This window comes from Diospyros lotus, chromosome 1 (genome assembly GCF_014633365.1).
Source record: "Diospyros lotus cultivar Yz01 chromosome 1, ASM1463336v1, whole genome shotgun sequence".
NCBI classification, from domain to species: domain Eukaryota; kingdom Viridiplantae; phylum Streptophyta; class Magnoliopsida; order Ericales; family Ebenaceae; genus Diospyros; species Diospyros lotus.
The window spans coordinates 17441661-17462425 of NC_068338.1; the positions used below are offsets into that span (position 1 = coordinate 17441661).

Genomic DNA, 20765 nt, shown 5'->3' on the forward strand with positions numbered 1-20765 from the left:
CAACCTTACTTGTTATCCATCTTCAGTTGCAAAAAGTAACATACATGACAACCACACAAGGTATGCAACTTTCTAAGCATATATGGTGTGTTCTTTCATGTATATTTTGTTTCTTCATGAACTCATTCGATTCTTAACTCGAGCATTAAATAATAGATCATACATGGGATTGATCGCCAATATATTTGTTAAGAAGCATGATAATTAACTTAGATCATTGGCAACCTAGAAACTAAATAAATAGATTTGGCTAAATTTGTAATCTAGGCTAAATTTGAGAAGATTTTTCTTTATCATGAATAGTTATATGTAATTCCCTATGTTTTAAGGTAATACTTGTTAAAATGAGTAATATAAAATTTGAATGATTTCTCAATTAAGATATGAAATATGATCAGGATAAAGTTGGAAAGTATTTTAAAATTTTTATCAAACTGTTTATTAAATTTATTAGAATGGATTAGAGGACATATGTTTTATTTTTTTTATTTATAAAGTTTAAGATATATTTATTTTAAGAGGAGAAATATAAGCATATATAAAAAATGTTAAATAAGAAATCACGTGATATCTTTTTTAAAGATTGTTAAGTAAGCTTAATAAATGTATTGAAATGATAAAAATTTAAAATATTTTTTATATCATATTTTTTAATTTATATTTTAATTAATAAATTCTATGTAAGAAAAAATATTAGCTGCGAGACCCAAAGGATGAATCATGAAGAAGTATGATCTCTTCATCAGTAAATCAGTCAAGGACTTTACTAATTAATAAGACCAAATGAACCATCCAGTACGAAAAAATACCAATGGTAGGCGGTCTTCCCACCCCCCATGACACTTAGAGCATCTTCAACGAATGCGACAATTATTAAGTAAATAAAATGGTGTTGAGTATAATTTTTAATAACTAAATTTAGTGTTGAGTAAATAGTATAATACCAAATTTGGTATTATACTATTCACCAACACCAAATTTTCTTTTCCACAATCAATGCTATTCAGTCAACGCTTTATTGTAGTTAGAAAATTTCTATGATCATATTGTTTTTGAATTTCTTTGTAAAAATAGTACATTGGAATTTAATTTTACTATATAAACCCTAATCTAACTAAATTATCTTTGCAAATTCTTATATTAAAGTATCGTATTCTACTTAATGTTTGTGGTGTTGTTAAAATATGATAATAAATTTATAACTGCGAGATAATTTTTATCTTAAGTCTTTAGTGTTCAAGAGACTTATAAAATAAAAGATAATCAGGGGCACAAGGTATCACTCGCATGAGCTTTCTAATAATTAAGTCAAACTCACTCAAAAATAAAAAAATATTCAAGTAATTTGTGTAAAAATATTTATGTATCTCAATCAAAAGAATTATTCTTTATTTATAAAGATTGAGACTATTAAATGGCTGGAGAGCAAATTAGAAAGAATTATTCGTTTGTGGTGTTGTTATGAATTTACATGCAAAAATTTTAAAAATTATTTAATGCATTCTGATTGTGTAATATCATGATTCACTTGATAGACTTTGGGAGGGTCTTTTGGGTTGTATCCAGAAAAGAGCCTCTAGAAGGGTGATTGAGATAGGCTTCCACGTGATAGACTTTGGGAGTGTCTCTTGGGTTGTATCCTGGAAAGAGCCTCCAGATGGGTAATTGAGATGGACTTCCTAAGTTGTATCCAGGAAAGAGCCTCCAGAAGGGTACTTGAGATAGACTTCCAAGAGAATCTCCTAAAGACTACTTTGTTAAGAAAATTTCCTGAGTCTCTCTTTAGCCTTCTACCTTCAATGTTCTCAATTAATGTAGAAACCATTTTTTTTTAAATGGTTATGTAAAATATGTTTTTACTTAATGAGCAAAAAAAAAAAAAAAATCAATTGTGTTTATAATAATAATATTATTATTATTATTTTTAAATTACGCTCTATCACTCGCGCCTTCGTTGTTCGGCCCCATGATTCCAACAAGAAAAATAAATCAGGGGATCTAATAGACAAATTTCGAACTTTAGCATAACCATAAATGTGAGAACGACAAGTATTTTTTTATTTTCAAGATCGTTTCTTATTTATTGAACTATCTCTTGATCAGGTCTCAAACACAAAATATGAGGCCCAAAAAATAACATCCCAATAAATTTTTCCCTTGTCACTCACGAGGACATAATAATATTATTATTCAAACTTAATACCATCAATGCAATATTTGTAGCACTGAGATGAATGGTCCCATTAACGAGATAACTTTTAGCTTTTGTATTCTATTTAGCCTTGGCTCAATAAAAGAAGAGAAGAGAGGGTGGAGGGTGGTCATCTATAGATTCCAAGTCAAACTAATTTTATTTAGATTTAAATTACTCAATTCGATTAAAATTTCTTCAAATTAATTGATGATAATTATTCTTAGTCACTATTTAACAAAGATATCTAATTCTAAGTAAATGATTATTTTTAAATTACTTTAAATAGAAGAAAATCTCTCTTTTAGAGAAAGCATTCTTAATTACAGTCTCTGCATTGTTGTTCTATTTTTACTCTTTATTCTACATCTAATTTAGATATCGAAATGATTTTTCTTAATTACAATCTCTTTTAGACAACCTTTACTATCCTTGTTTTATATGTTGGTTAATCTGAAGTTTTACCATTCTTGGCTTGCTGGCTGGCTACCTCTCATACTTTTCCAACGCTCAATTTTTTGCATCATTTTTATATATATATGTGTGTGTACACACACACACACACACAAAATGACAATAGGAACAACACAGACTTACAATATATACAAAACCTCAATCAAATGGACGGGACTGACTTTAATGGCCACCAACTTACTTTTTAGAAATAAATTTCTATAGGGACAGAGACAGCACTGACTTTTCTGTAGAGAGAGAGAGTTGACGGTCAATTCTTCGGGTGTGAGATGTTTCTATTTATTCCTCGAAGAGCTTGCCAAAACTTCCATGGCTGCTCCAACCTTCATCTTTCTCATTGTCTCTGCTATATGGAACGTAGCAGCGGCTCAAACAAGAGGAGCAGGAGGAGGAGCTCGCAATATAACAAGAGGATCTTCTCTCACGCCCACTGGCAACTCCTCGTGGATCTCCCCCTCCGGTCACTATGCCTTCGGATTCTACCCCCAAGGCAACGGCGGCTATGCCGTCGGAGTCTTTGTGGCCGGAATTCCTGACAAGACGGTGGTGTGGACTGCAAACAGGGATAATCCGCCACCGGCTACCACCACCAATCTCACCCTTCAGCTCACTGCTGATGGCAGGCTCATACTGCAGTCCCCGCAAGAGGAGAGCAGCCCCATTGATAACGCTTTGCAGAACATTTCTGCGGCTTCCATGCTCGACACCGGCAATTTTGTGCTCTATAACTCCGATCAGGAGAAAGTCTGGGAGAGTTTTGAACACCCAACTGACACAATTCTACCCGGTCAGACCCTCTCAGTAACCCGAGAGCTGGTCTCCGCCGCTTCGGAAACTGATCACGCGTCGGGGATTTTCAGGCTCAAGATGCAAAGTGACAGGAATCTTGTCCAGTACCCAGTGAATACTCCAGACACGGCCCCATTCGCATACTGGTCATCGGGGATATATGGAACAGGGGATCAGGTCACTCTGAATCTCGACAATAGTGGCCGCCTCTATTTGTTCAACTCAAGTATCGTCCTAAGAAACATAACCCAAGGAGAACCTTCAAAGGAACATACGATTATCATGATGAGACTTGATTCAGATGGCATCTTCCGACTGTATTCACACAGCTTGGAGGGGAACGGCATCTGGTCAGTTCTGTGGCAATCTACAACTGATAAGTGTGATCCGAAGGGTATCTGCGGTTTAAATGGATTTTGTGTCCTAAATGACGGCAAAGCCACCTGTAGCTGCCTCCCAGGATTCGATTTTGTTGACCCGAGCAATAGCACTTCTGGGTGTGTGAGGAATTTCATTGCGCAAAGTTGCAAAGACGAGCATCGGAGCACTGAGAATGATATGAAGGATGTGGAGAATGTCGGGTGGGGAGGTGAAGATAATTCCTACTTGGAGCTATCGTCAGTGACAAAGGAAGAGTGTAAAGAAGCCTGCCTCAAGGACTGTAACTGCGAAGCCACCGTGTTTGAGAACGGCAAGTGCAGAAAGCTAAGGCTTCCTTTGAAGTACGGGAGAATGTTGTTGGGAGAGGGCTACACTGCTACTACTTACGTCAAGGTGGGCACATCTGATCGACCAGTGATCCCCATGAAAGATCCTGAGAAAGAAATCAAGAAGGAGACGAGAGTGGGCATTCTAATCACTGGTGTTTCGCTTGCTGGGCTTGCCTTGGTGGTTGTGATAATTTCTGGACTTGTCATTTACAGAAACCGCATTTGGGTGTACAGAATGATCTCTGAGAAAGCGAATTATGAATTGGGTGAAGATGTGTGTCTACGGGCTTTTACTTTCTTTGAAATGGAGCAGATTACGAATGGATTCAAGCATGAGCTGGGTAGAGGATCTTCAGCAACGGTTTTCAAAGGGATCATTCCGTACACCCAAAAGGTTGTGGCTGTGAAGAGACTAGAGAAAATGCTAACGGAGAGTGAACAAGAATTTCATACGGAGGTCAAGGTGATTGGAAGAACTCATCACCGGAACCTTGTTCGTCTGATTGGTTATTGCATTGAAGGAGCAAATAGGCTTCTTGTGTATGACTATATGATCAATGGATCACTTGCAAATCTTCTCTTCACGGCTAGAAACCAGCTAAATTGGGACGAAAGGATTGGGATTGCTCTTGACATTGCTAGAGGCATCCTCTACCTCCACGAAGAGTGCGAGACACAAATAATTCATTGTGACATAAAGCCTCATAACATACTCATGGACGAGAACATGATCGCTAGAATCAGTGACTTTGGATTGGCAAAGCTTTTGAAGCCAGACCAAACTAAAACCTTTACGGGGATAAGAGGGACAAAGGGGTATGTGGCACCAGAGTGGCACCGAAAACTCCCCGTGACAGTCAAAGCGGATGTCTATAGCTTCGGAGTTGTGTTGTTAGAGATCATATGTTGTCGAAGTTGCTTAGATTGGAGCCTCCCGGAGGAAGAGGCGGTGCTTGAGGAATGGGTGTACGATTGTTTTGAGGCCGGGGAGTTGGGAAAACTGATTGGTGACGAAGGGATTGACAAGAGAAAACTGGAGAGAATGGTCAAAGTAGGGCTTTGGTGCATACAGGATGAACCGTCACTGCGTCCTTCAATGAAGAAAGTTGTGTTAATGCTTGAAGGGACTGTGGACATCCCTACACCTCCAAGTCCTACTTCCTTCTTGAGTACCATCTAATATGAACTCCAATTACCACTATATTACCATCTAGTATTAATTGTAATGTTCCTTGTCGTACTAGAGGAAATAAATTGGTCAATGATTGTTTACAAGGTTTAAGGTAGATTGTATTTGTTCATGAATTAATTAATTGTTTTGAGATTGGGGTGAGAATGGTATTGAAATACCTGGACTATCATGCAAAATATGTGATGTAGGGGAAAGTCGTGGATTAATAAAGGCTTGTCACGGGATTAAAATGATATGTCTGAAAAGTTCATGTGGGTTTGATGAGTAATATAGTTTGGGTGAAATCCTTGATAGAAGAACACCTTGGAGTACAAATGTAATATTTGAAAATTTTAAGAATTTTTGGATATTATTTTTTTTTAAATTGATTGAAATTAGACCTAAAAAGTGGTTTAGTGATAATTTTCTAAATAAGACCAAGTATAATTTATTAAAATTGCATAAATCGACCATTTTTAGTGAGGGAACCATCTTTGAGCACAAAATTCTATCCAAACTAAATCAAATTAATTAGGTGAAACTCTATACATATTAGACTTTGTAGATAAGATTAAGATGAAGTCGTGGAGCCCAACTTCAATGAAAAATGTTGAGTGGATTGAAAGTTATTCAAACTCGAAATTAATTGAAACACATAGTTAATCAATTTTAATAAATTGATTAAAATTAGACCTAAAAGGAGGTTTAGTGATAATTTTACTAAATAGGACCGAAGCATAATATTTTAAAATTGCATAAATAAACTTCTTGTTGCAGAGATGTAACAATTAAATTTATTTGTTCGAGAACCTCAACAAATAGTCGATAGGGCTTGGCAAGAAAGAGGAGAAAGGAACCACCAAAGGAGATCAGTAACCAGAGGCTCGACCTGTTGTTTGAGGGAGCAGAAGGATTGAGCATCAAAGAAACATGATGAATGAGCACTAAAGAGGTGGGGGTGCCTCGGATGGGTTTTTGGAGGTGCCTGCAAAGTCCACGAATTAATCTTCCTTAAGGCTTCCAAGATAGAAGACAATCAGAAGACACGCGTGAATTTCTCCCATGTGGGCCCTTCAATACCTAAGTTAGTATAAGTCATGAAAAAATAAAGATGTAGTGTAATGTAGTATACTTGAGTGTATCACATGGATAAGTTTCACGAGTGCACTATGAGGAGGTGCACGGGTGAGCGGTATGAGTGAACTATGTAGGTGGACTTTTCGTGTGAGTGATATAGAAAGGTAGAAAGAGAGATTATTTGGTTGGAATGTCTTGCCTAAAGCCAAGAGCTACAGGTATTTATAAAGGTTAGCCATGATTGGGACACATGGTTAGCACATAACATAAGGATGCAATGACACTACAAAAAAATTGGCATTTAGCGGCGGTTTTGAAAACCGCCGCTGAACCAGCCGTCGTGGAGCATTTAGCGGCGGTTTTGACCAACCGCTGGAATAACCGCCGCTAAATCACTGATTTTGCGGCGGTTTTAAAACCGCAGCAAAATCAGTGATTTAGCGGCGATTTTTTTAATTTTAGCGGCGGTTTTAAAAATCGCCGCTAAAATTAAAAAAAATTAAAATTTTTTATTTTAGCGGCGGTTTTTCAACCGCCGCAAAAATTAAAAAAATTAAAATTTAAAAAAAATAAAAAATTAAAAAAAAATTAAAATTTAAAATTTTAGCGGCGGTTTTAGAAACCGCCGCTAAAATTAAAAAAAATTAAAAATTTTTAATTTTAGCGGCGGTTTTTAAAACCGCCGCTAAAATTAAAATAAAATTAAAAATTTTACTCTCTCACCCGTCCGCGCCCACACGGTTGCCCACCCGCCCAGCCACGTGGCCGCATATCCGCGCGCCACGTGGCGAGGCCCCCATTCCCCAGTTTCGAACCCACAACCTCCCATATGCCATTGCATGCTTGAAACCGCCTGATCTACCAACTTCCCTTGTTATATAATTACATATATAAATTATATACCACTATTTTTCAGAATTATATTTTATATTTTTTAATATAGAAAGAAAAATATTAATTAATTTATCATTTTTTAAAAGAATAAAGGAATAAATTAAAAATAAATTAATTGAATTAAATTAATTTATTAAAAATAAAAAAATTATATATATTTTAAAATTATTAAAATTTTGTTAAATTTATTTTTATTTTTATTTTTTTAAATTAAATTTTTAACTAGTGGTGAACCCGCGTGATATGTGGGAGAGTTTAATTTAAAAATAAAAAAATAAATTTATTATTTTAAATAATTTTAATTAAATTGATAATTATAATTTTTTTAATCTTTAATCATATTGAAAAAATTTAAGTTTACTTAATTATTCACTATTCAATATGCTAATGGAGAACACTTTTAATTCAATATACTTATAATTTTTTTTTATTATATTATATTTATTTATAAATAAATATTATAAAATCTATAATATTTTCACTTAAAGACGTTCGTTATTTTCTATTTATTATATTATAATTATAAATATAAATTAAAACTCTTAAATATGAGTAAGAATAAGTTTTTTCAATAATAACAAAATTTAAAAAAAATGAATTTTGATTTCTTCCATAGTCTTAAAAATGTGATACCTTAAATATTAATTAGTATTGAAAAACTCTAATACTTGACAACCCTACTAATTGACATTTGGAAAAATACTTTATTTCACTATCATATTTTATTATTATATAAATATACATAGAATAAAGATATAAAAATAATATATTAAATAAATAGATACTTTTCTATGACTTAATTAATAGTTTAAGTTGTCTATTAATATTTCTCATAAAATTCATGCAAATTTAATAGAAAACAATTATCATTGAAAAACTTGTATATTTAAAATTTATTATTAATTTTACATAATTAGTATATATTATTTCGAAACAATTGAATGATTTAAATTATTAATGCAAATTACAAAATGTAAATTATTAATGTAATAAGTATTAAATGCAAGTTTTGGGGAAAAATTTTATTACTAGTTATCATTTCAAAGCAATTGAAAGATTTAAATTATTAATGCAAATTACAAAATGCAAATTATTAATTCAATCAGTATTAATTTTAAATCATTAATGCAAGTTTTGGAGGAAAATTTCTTTTTTGAAGACTATCCTATTTTTATATATGTAAAGATGCAAATTACAAAATGTAAATTATTAATGCAATAAGTACTAAACGCAAATCATTAATTTGGGGGAAAATTTTATTACTATTTATTATTTCAAAACAATTGAAAATTTTAAATTATTAATGCATATTACAAAATTCAAATTATTAATGCAATAAGTATTACTTGTAAATCATTAATGCAAGTTTTGGGGGAAAATTTCTTTTTTGAAAACTATCCTTCTTTTATATATATAAAGATGCAAATTACAAAATGTAAATTATTAATACAATAAGTATTATTTGTAAATTATTAATGCAAGTTTTGGGGGGGAAAATTCTTTTTTGAAGACTATCCTACTTTTATATATATAAAGATGCAAATTACAAAATGTAAATTATTAATGCAATAAGTACTAAATGCAAATCATTAATTTGGGAGAAAATTTTATTACTATTTATTATTTCAAAACAATTGAAAATTTTAAATTATTAATGCAAATTACAAAATACAAATTATTAATGCAATAAGTATTATTTGTAAATCATTAATGCAAGTTTTGGAGGAAAATTTCTTTTTTGAAAACTATCCTTCTTTTATATATATAAAGATGCAAATTACAAAATGTAAATTATTAATGCAATAAATATTAAATGTAAATCATTAATGCAAATTTTGGGGGGAAATTTCTTTTTTGAAGACTATCCTACTTTTATATATATAAAGATGCAAATTACAAAATGTAAATTATTAATGCAATAAGTACTAAAGGCAAATCATTAATTTGGGAGAAAATTTTATTACTATTTATTATTTCAAAACAATTGAAAATTTTAAATTATTAATGCAAATTACAAAATACAAATTATTAATGCAATAAGTATTATTTGTAAATCATTAATGCAAGTTTTGGGGGGAAATTTCTTTTTTGAAAACTATCCTTCTTTTATATATATAAAGATGCAAATTATAAAATGTAAATTATTAATGCAATAAGTATTAAATGTAAATCATTAATGCAAATTTTGGGGGGAAATTTCTTTTTTGAAGACTATCCTACTTTTATATATATAAAGATGCAAATTACAAAATGTAAATTATTAATGCAATAAGTACTAAATGCAAATCATTAATTTGGGAGAAAATTTTATTACTATTTATTATTTCAAAACAATTGAAAATTTTAAATTATTAATGCAAATTACAAAATACAAATTATTAATGCAATAAGTATTATTTGTAAATCATTAATGCAAGTTTTGGGGGGAAATTTCTTTTTTGAAAACTATCCTTCTTTTATATATATAAAGATGTAAATTACAAAATGTAAATTATTAATGCAATAAGTATTAAATGTAAATCATTAATGCAAATTTTGGGGGGAAATTTCTTTTTTGAAGACTATCCTACTTTTATATATATAAAGATGCAAATTACAAAATGTAAATTATCAATGCAATAAGTACTAAATGCAAATCATTAATTTGGGAGAAAATTTTATTACTATTTATTATTTCAAAACAATTGAAAATTTTAAATTATTAATGCAAATTACAAAATACAAATTATTAATGCAATAAGTATTATTTGTAAATCATTAATGCAAGTTTTGGGGGGAAATTTCTTTTTTGAAAACTATCATTCTTTTATATATATAAAGATGCAAATTATAAAATGTAAATTATTAATGCAATAAGTATTAAATGTAAATCATTAATGCAAATTTTGGGGGGAAATTTCTTTTTTGAAGACTATCCTACTTTTATATATATAAAGATGCAAATTACAAAATGTAAATTATTAATGCAATAAGTACTAAATGCAAATCATTAATTTGGGAGAAAATTTTATTACTATTTATTATTTCAAAACAATTGAAAATTTTAAATTATTAATGCAAATTACAAAATACAAATTATTAATGCAATAAGTATTATTTGTAAATCATTAATGCAAGTTTTGGGGGGAAATTTCTTTTTTGAAAACTATCCTTCTTTTATATATATAAAGATGTAAATTACAAAATGTAAATTATTAATGCAATAAGTATTAAATGTAAATCATTAATGCAAATTTTGGGGGGAAATTTCTTTTTTGAAGACTATCCTACTTTTATATATATAAAGATGCAAATTACAAAATGTAAATTAACAATGCAATAAGTACTAAATGCAAATCATTAATTTGGGAGAAAATTTTATTACTATTTATTATTTCAAAACAATTGAAAATTTTAAATTATTAATGCAAATTACAAAATACAAATTATTAATGCAATAAGTATTATTTGTAAATCATTAATGCAAGTTTTGGGGGGAAATTTCTTTTTCGAAAACTATCATTCTTTTATATATATAAAGATGCAAATTACAAAATGTAAATTATTAATGCAATAAGTATTAAATGTAAATCATTAATGCAAATTTTGGGGAAAAATTTTATTACTACTTATTATTTCAAAGCAATTGAAAATTTTAAATTATTAATGTAAATTATAAAATATAAATTATTAATACAATAAGTATTAATTGTAAATTATTAATGCAAGTTTTGGGGGGAAATTTCTTTTTTAAAAACTAAATTAAATATTTTAATGAATTTTGCGACGGTTTTGAAAAATCGCCGCAAATATTAATTTAATTTTAATTATAAATTATTTAATTATTTTTAAATTTAGCGGCGGTTTTTCAGAAACCGCCGGTTTTTCAGAAACCGCCGCTAAATTAATTTTTTTAATGAATTTTGCGGCGGTTTTGAAAATCGCCGCAAATATTAATTTAATTTTAATTTTAAATTATTTAATAATTTTTGAATTTAGCGGCGGTTTTTCAGAAACCGCCGCAAAATTAATTTTTTTTAATGAATTTTGCGGCGGTTTTGAAAACCGCCGCAAATATTAATTTAATTTTAATTTTAAATTATTTAATAATTTTTGAATTTAGCGGCGGTTTTTCAGAAACCGCCGCTAAATTTAATTTTTTAATGAATTTTGCGGCGGTTTTGAAAACCGCCGCAAATATTAATTTAATTTTAATTTTAAATTATTTAATAATTTTTGAATTTAGCGGCGGTTTTTCAGAAACCGCCGCTAAATTAAATTTTATTTTTTAATTATTTAATTATTTTCTAAATTTAGTGGCGGTTTTTTGAAAACCGCCGCAAAATGTAAAAAAAACCGCCGCTAAAATAGTATTTTGCGGCGGTTTGCAAACCGCCGCAAAATTTCATTTTTTGCGGCGGTTTTAGAAACCGCCGCTAAAAAACCGCCGCTAAAAATCAAATTTTTTGTAGTGGGATTACATGACTCTCTCGTTACATTCAGTAGTCTTAGGATTAGGCATGCATGGAGAACTTAGGTGAGAAACCCCTTTGAGAGGGGTCCTAGAAGGAAGGAGAGCCTTCGTAGAATGGCCTTATCACTATAAGGCAACAAGGGTTGAGATCTTGGGGGTCTTCAGGTGACCTAGGAACTCACCGAAGACTTGATCAAGTGCTTACGCGGATGCCAGAGAGGGTTATCTACAGGTACTTTGAAGGAAGAGCTAATGGCACGGTGCCGAGTGTGATGAGGCATACAGTATATGGTGTGAGAAGGCACACGAGTGTGTTGGCCGAAAGGTGTGCAACAGATGTGCCAATTCATAATCGATCAATCAGAGTCTCTATTTGAATAATCTAAAAACTAGGAACATTTTAGAAATCCTATTACCAAATAATCTTGTCACATATTTTTAACGTCTTAAGAATAGGAATCTCAAACAAGAAATCTAGGGATTCATTCATAAAATAAACTGGAGAGTAATAAATGATGAAAAATTATATTTATAAAGATATATAAAGATACATCAAATGCATTTATACACACGCTAGATGTTCATCTAAATCTAGCATTAGGGCACATCACTAGTAGATACATGTAACATCCTTGACCTTGGGAAAAATAATAATAAATGATTTGGTGTGTTGAAAGTGATTTATTAATGAATTATGGGATATTTGTGGAGGAAATTAATGAAAAATATTAAATTTAATGTATTTTTTGAATGATAGAAGTAAATTAGAAATTGAAGGTTGATTTTGGTAGAAAAGAAGCTGGAATTTTGCAGCAAAATTAGGCACCAAAATGGTGCCGTTTAAGCCTCAAATTGAAGGGTTAATGGCTACCACAAAGCAGCCACGTGTGAGCAGCAAAAACTGCCCCTGCCAACTGCCAAACTCTCCATTTTGCTATTTGCAAATTCAACTCCTATCCCTTCGTTGTTTAGTCGATTTTTAACCACGTAATGAGAGGGAAACTAATACCATCATTTAACATTGGGCCTTGAAGCTTAAACCATGGATTTGGGGGGGGGGGGGGGGGAACAAGAGGCGACCAAGCCTATAAATAGGCAAGCATGACTATGGAAGATGAAGCATGAAGTGGAGAAGAACTTTGGTCCATGAGTTTGAAGAGGAAGAACTCGGCAGTGAGGTAACAAAATTAATTTCAAAATGTAGTTTACTTGAATGGATGGATAGTTAGCTTAATTAGTTAATTTATTAAGTTAATTAAAGTAGTTAGTTTAATTAATAAATTAAATTGGTAGATAATGTTTGGAATTAGTTAAATTAATAAATTTAATCTATGATTATCTAATGGATTACTTAGCCTTATGGATATATATAATTGTGATAAGGGAATTGCAGGTGCTCTACTGGTTTGTTCAACGAAACATAGTTATTTATCGAGCGATAAACAATTTAAGGTAAGGGTTTAATATGCTTTGTGTATAAATTACTTTTGTCATTCCCTGCATAAGATGTTAAGGAAGTGCCTAGGCATGGGGTGGTGAATTTCTGACTATGAGAGTCTTAAGACAGGATCTTAGAGGAAACCACTAGGGGCCATATAAAGTCTGAGATAGGTGCGGTGGATGAACTTTCATACACACTACACTTCATTTTTATCTATGATGTCATGATCATTAATTTACTGCATTGGATATTGCCTTTACTGAGTCCCCGGACTCACCCCTTTACCCCCATTAACCCAACAGATGGTTCAGGGTTTGAGAAAGGAAAAGTGGTATTGGTGGAAGAGTCGCTAGTTAACAATGATTGTAGAAGATGAGATTGTGGGTCATGTTTCCATGTCGTTTATATAATATATATGTGCTTTGTATTTAACTATGTGAGACGACTTCAGTTTAAATAAAATTTGATTAAGATCAAATTAAGGTTCTCGCTATGAGTAACTCAGTGTGTGTGTTTGTTGGGTGTTTGAATCAGTCAGTTGCGGTCGTGATTGTAAAATATGCTTCACTATTGGAGTATTTTATTGAGCATGCTAGGATTCATTTTTATTTACTTACGAAAATTGGATTTATATTTTAAAGGCTTAATCGAGCATTAGAATCAGGCGAATTTTTGCTGCCTATGTATTTTAAACCAGAATTCTCGACAGTCGAAGGCGGCGAAGTCTGGACCCCACCTAGGATGCCCATATTATTTTAATATTTTTTGTTGGCAAGGCATAGCTATCTTTCGAGATAGGCTAGGCTCATAACCGTGGGTTATAGTAACACCCGGTAGTAGGGCCGAGACATCACAATGCAATTCCTCTTCCAATACTTGGGGATCAACTAGATGCCCCCAAGTCATTCCTTCACTAGTTTTCACCCCTCCAGTGGTTTCAAGTTAGCCAGCCATTCCATTCGTCCCAAGCAATTCAAGTCATCATAACCCAACAAACATGTATGATGATGAGTTCTATAATAACCGTTGATTATTAGATATTGTTGTGTAATATGAATACTTGTGATAATATTTTATTTAATTGATAACTATGTGATTTTGTAGTAATTTGTGTAATTATTGGTGTGATTGGAGTTTGGTATTGTGGATACTTTATTTAACTAGTTAACAGGTTTTGAATCGAATATTTTTGGGTCATTTTTGGGCCCCTTTTGACAAATCTGGGAATCAGAGATGGAAATGGAATTTGTTTCTAAATTCCAGTAAGAGTTTAGAGACGGATTTATTTTTGTCTCTGTAATATTAGTGATGAAACAAAATTCCATCGCTAAAATTAAAGATGGAATTTTGTTTGGTCTCTAAGTTATCTTAGAGTTAGAGACGAAACAAAATTCTATCTCAACTAATAGTAATAGAATTTTGTTCTGTTACTAAAATTAGAGATGAAAATTTTCCATTGTTAGTTTTAACTTAGTGACAGAATTATTTTACGTCGAAAGTGCAATCCATCGCTATATATAGCGATAGGAAATTTTCATCTCTAAAATAAATTTTTTTGCCTCTAAAATCAAAATACGACTGATTTTGTGATCGTTTTACTGACAAAATTTTATGTTTTTGTGAAGGAATTTGAATTTCATCTCTAACTATTTAGCGACACCTTCTAAAGTGACAGATGAAAATTTGTCAATAAGTTTATCACTAAATAATTAGTGACAAAATTATATAGTTTTAGAAATAGATTTTTTTCGTCGCTAAAAACCATTTTTTGTAGTGTTAGTTTATTAAAAGTTTTTAGAAGCTAAGCAACCCTTAGGTAAGATTGTGTGTGTAATAACCCGTCAGTGGGTCTAGATGTTATTGGTAATTTATTTTGGGTATTTGAGTTTTGCTTTAATTAATTGTTGGAAATAATTTATGTGTTGATAAGAGGAAATTAATGAAAATAATAATTTTGTGGGATGATAAATGTAAATGAAATTAAAATCTATAAGCCCAGATAAATGGGGTTTAAAATGTGTGGAAGAGTCCAAAGTTATGGGCTAAATGGGCTTGGGCCCAATATAAGTGGACACTTGATTTGGGCTTAGGGCCATGTGGGTATTAATGTGGGTTGATTAAAGAAATAGGAAAAGAAATGAGAAGTAGTGAGAAATGTCCATAAGGGGCATGGATATTTCAAGTGTGTGTGTGTGTAGTGAAGGGCAAATTGGGAAGAGAAAAAGAAAGGGGTGATCGGAGTTGGATGGCAGCTTACTCCCTGTGACGACCCAAAAATTTTCTCAACTTTTAAATTACAACCAGCTAATATCCCAAATATATGGGCTGGGGTTCTACCCCAAAATAATACAACAACGGAAGCCAAAGTGAACATGGAACAATCACTCAAAGGGTCAATCATACATGGAAATATCACATGAAAATATCACAATTAGACAAATCAAACAGCTATAATATCTGATCCCCTGATCACATCTTGTACCTCACAGATCTTTTAGTCGGGATTGCCCTATACACACATCCACCCAATACTAACACGCCAAATGGTCTAGCCATTGCGTCAGCTTCCACACCTGGAATGATGGTAAAACAAGGTCAGTCATAAGACTCAGCAAGCATAACAAAAGAATACAGGTAAAGCTGAGCATAGATCTCCCACACTAGAGTGCATTCCATTAAAAATAGGTAAGACAAACCAAAACCAAAAATAACCATACTTCAAATATGCCTCACTAGACAAAGTTAATCTAGAAATAAACCACAATCGAGTACACCTAGTAACATAACAATAACAAAGCTGAGAGTACACCTGCACAAAGTGCCATGCTGCATATGAAAATGCTATGTTATACTGTGTAATAGAATAACCACTGCTCAGCATAAATATAACAAAGCACATAACGGTTTTTGGGGCCCACATAAGAAATGCACATCCTAGCACCCAAGTCCCAGCATACAAACCTGCCACAGCCATGAACTGGCTGGCATAAAGCCCATGAGCTTAAGGCTCCCACAACATGATCCACACGAGCCCAAGGCTCCTATCATAATCATATGCTGGAGTTCCTGAGTCATAGCTATCTGGAGCCCAGTTCACACTCATAGCTATTGAGGGTCAACTCCGTACCACAGTCCATATCAAACGGTAACCATGCAATGCAGCAGATAATAAATGCATTGGCTCTTGCAGCATTAACATGATGTCAAAGCCCCCATAAGCCAAGCATCAGGCCATGCTACGCCCACATAAGAACCCATAGAGGCAAAATGCTCTAAATGCACGTGCTCACCTATCGTACCCAATTCGGCACTCAACAGGCCAACTAGGTTATGTCAATGTGCACACTTTCCCATACATACAAAGCATGACCCCCAATAAATGTAAGCCCAATCCCATGCATTGTAATGTCATGCAATATGCCATATAATGGCAGAGCCGATCAATAGTGACCAGGTACCGGTCGACAATCCATGACTAGGAACAACCAATTGACAACCATCTCCAGCTCGACGACGATTCGTCCCAGTGTCACTAAATAGTCAACATGTTACCTTACCGGACGACAGCTCACGTCGCCTGTTATTACCACTCACACCCACATGGAACCACAATCACATCATGACATGTACAACACCAATAGTGGGTGTCTAGCGATACTAGCTTGCCCGACCAGTCCATAATCTATTGTAATAGTTGATAATCGACGCCCATACATCCAGCCATCAACTGCCACGATCCAACGATCGACACTCAGTAGCTTTGTATCCCACACCCTACAACTCACACAAACAAATCCCAAGACTCTCGATTACAACAACTCACCCTAGAGGGTACCCACAACCTCAATTGACTCACTAAGAACCTAGCCCAAACCAGGTTCAACATCATTCCTAAGGAAGTAGGGGCAATACAATACCTCGTAAACACTTATCAAATTAAACCCTGGAAGTCTCCGATTTAATTTAATTTAATTTAATAAAATTCGTGCAATCAACATCCATAATGTATATAAATAATTTCTAGAACCAAATTGGATGAAGGGAAGGAAATGAAATTCATAAATCAAAGAAGACCCACAAGGGAATACAGAGCTTTCCTTAAATTAACTAATTTTGGCATTTTTCTGCCCACACACTGCTAAATTAGTACATGCTGCAAAATAAAATATAATCTCCTAAAATTAACGAAATCGCACCCAAAATTAAATTCCAACCGTACAAATTTATTCACATAAATTACTTAACTTACCTGTATATTCAAACTTTAATTTAACTACATTTTTCCTATTTTTCTTTGAATTTTCCTCTCAATTTCCATGGTTGTGCTAGCTGCTGCTTCTTTAATTTTTTTCCCTTCACTGCTTGTTAAAATTGGCCAATTTCACACCAAAATAGAGTTAAAAAAGAAGCAGGAGAGGGGCCGCTAGAAGCGACCGCATGGCAGCTCAATTTTGCCCACCGCCTTGCCCAAAATGACGTCATTTTGGGCAAGGAATGGCTAGAAAATTCCAGCCAGAATTCTTCCTTGTGCACGCATACCCGCAGGCTTGATCCCGCGACCTCACCTAGCACACATACACTCGCAACCGCCTGAGATAGACATCACCTTCAACCTATAAGCGCACCAATTAAATTTAAAGTAACCTCACCACAATTTCTAGAAATTACATTTAAACCCCACAACTTCCAAGAACTTCCACATACACCTTACTTAATAATAACTCTCATACCCTTAGATTTCCAATAATTAGTTACCCACTTCCTGAACACAAAATAATTTAATATTTTTTTCAAACTCGCGAATAATCAATAATCACCATGAATACAATAATTAATATTTATTAACCGTTCCTAATTTAAATTAATAATTATCAACTGTTCTCGATTAAATTAATAGTTATTCATTATTCCCGAATTACCAGGATGTTACACTCCCACCCCATTATCTCTTGCTTCCTTTACAATCTTCTTTCTTCTCTCTCCTTATTCTCTATTGCTTCCTTTACAATCTTCTTTCTTCTCTCTCCCCATTCTCTCTTGCTCTCCTTCTCGTTCATCTCTTCTTCTTCTTCTTCTTCTTCATTTCATTTCTTGGTTGGAGCTTCAAGTAGAGAATTGTAAATTTTGGGGTGTTCTTCATCATTTTGGAGTAACACCATTTAAGGCAAGTTTCCTTACACTTTCTTTTAATGGTTGTGCAAGCATTTCCTTCCTTTCTTCTCCATTTCATTTCAAAGAGCTTCCATTATAAATTTTGAAAGATTTCCATGAAAATGTATGATTGTTTTCATTATTGTATCTTAGTGGGTCTTTTTGTAGGCATGAAATTGCGTCTTGTTGGTGTTTCGTTGGGGTTTATTTACCCCATTTTTACCTCAAGGAATGACTTTGGTGGGTTAGGAAGCTAATGGTGGTTGTTTTGGGGTATTTTGGGGGTCATTTCGTGCTTTCTGTGTGCTTCGACTCGACTAATCTTGGGGTTTAGTTTACTCAACAGAGGCCTGTTTTCTCATATTTTAGTGCCAACCCTCAGCCCAGTCAACTCATCAATTTGATCAGTTGACTAAGCTTTAATCGACTATTGCTTCCATTAGTCAACTATTCCCTTCTATTAGTTGACTATTCTATTTTTTTCAACATTGCGCATGTTGCACTATTTTGACCGTAACTTTTGATGTAGAAGTTAAAATTGAGATCCATTTGAAGCTTCATAAACTAGAATTCGAGAACTTCAATTTGATATATAATATCATATATTTTGGTGTAGAACTTTTAAACAAATTGAAAACGGTATGTAAAATACTTAGATCGCAGTGGAATAATTGAATATGATTTGTTTAACGACCTCCGTGGAAGAAAACTATAAAAGCTTTCTTATACGTCCACCCCTTGTCTACCCAAGGCTCGAATGGTGATGCCGAAAATAGTATATGAGCCATTAGAAACTGATTCTAACTGTTGTATTATTTTCATTGGATCCTATGCCTATTTATAGGTATCACATAGAATCTAATTCAAATTCCAATTACTTATCCCATTATATTGTTAAAATTCAAATGCTAATGAATTTGAAACAAATTCAAATTCATAACATTTATTTTATCATTAGGGAACTGATCCCAATATAACCGCAATTCTAATAATCTCCCACTCGGGTACGTGGGATAATGCTCAACTCATCTCCTCATACAGGATGTCAAGGGGTGCGACCTTGATAACAATGATAAGAGTACTATATCAAACAATCACCAATGCCAACATAGTACTGCTACAGAAAGAAATAAACGAGGACAATGTCATATATGCCTTAGATAATAAATAACACATCAATTAAATGCTTCCAATCTCTCAAGACTAACTTTGAACAACATTTGATCATCAATCAAAGTTCTTGCACTCATGATCATCACACAAATGATTGTTTGGACTATGAGTTGCAAAACTTACATGATGTGGTATAAATTATCTTTCCCCAAATTTGAATCAATCCATCACTTGGTTCAACCACTTGACCAGTCATGGCCCACCTAGCTGCTTTCTTGCTGGCCAATTAGATGACATGCTAAATTAGTGTAATGGAACCTCAACTTCATGAAACAATTTTAGGTTAGAAGGCATATGTGAATAGGGTAAAATGCAGTGACAGAGAGAGAACAATCTTGTCATTTCCCTATAACGATCGTACAAGCACATGCTGTATGATGTGCATGCTACGGTGGAGCTCTCACTAATCAAGGATGTCACACTCAAAACACCGTACATATGTCTAGCTAGTCACCACATAGGTATTAGCCCGAGTCAATCAACTCATGAGTACTCACATCCTGCTATTCTTAGACTTAATATGGAATTCATAATATATCCATATTTGACTTCTTCAAATAAGTCTCATCTTAGCCATACTAAGGTGATAATAACAACCTTGAATACCCCTCATGTATCAAGGCACTTACACTGACCACATAAGTCCAAGAGTAAGTTGTCTCATCCTACACACCACACAGGTGTCAAGGCGATCGTCCGTATGAGTGGACTAATCCAAGCCTGGTGATATTCATGAACATGTGCAATTATTTCCATGTTTTTCATATTAACAACACAATGTCATATAATGAAAATAAAAAGAAGATAACAAATATCCATTACATAAGATAACAAATATCCATCAGCATAAATCAATATAAATGTTATAACAGTGATCAAATATAGAACTCAAATTCTACGTTATCCCATACACCTCACATGGGATTCAAATACATTCCTACTTAATGGCTTTGTTAATGGGTCAACCAACATTTCAACACTAGGAATATAACTCAAAATCACTTTCTTATCCTTGATCAATCCTCTAATGTAGTGATATCTTCTTCTTATGTGCTTTCCTCTATCATGGAATTTGGGGTCATGTGCGAACTGCATCGCAACCGTGTTGTCAATACGAATTTCGACAGGTTTATCAGCCTAAATTGTTACCTCGAGCTCTAAAAGGAAAGCACTAAGCCAGGATGCATGTCTTCCAGCTTCTGAGTTAGCCACATACTCTACTTCCATAGTCGACTGAACAA

At 33.1% G+C, this 20765-nt stretch overlaps 1 protein-coding gene across 2 annotated transcripts in view; it reads left to right on the forward strand.

Moving 5' to 3' along the window:
- The first annotated feature begins 2929 nt into the window (after positions 1 to 2929).
- LOC127802490 (G-type lectin S-receptor-like serine/threonine-protein kinase LECRK3) overlaps positions 2930 to 20765 on the forward strand; it is a 99467-nt gene continuing 81631 nt past the window's right edge. The window contains exon 1 of one of the 2 annotated variants that reach the window (XM_052338336.1): positions 2930 to 4558. In XM_052338336.1, the coding sequence (XP_052194296.1) occupies positions 2975 to 4558 (1584 nt within the window). In that variant the 5' untranslated portion in view covers positions 2930 to 2974. Of the gene's footprint in view, positions 5478 to 20765 lie in introns of those variants that run through there. The other variant, XM_052338328.1, reaches the window with a different exon arrangement.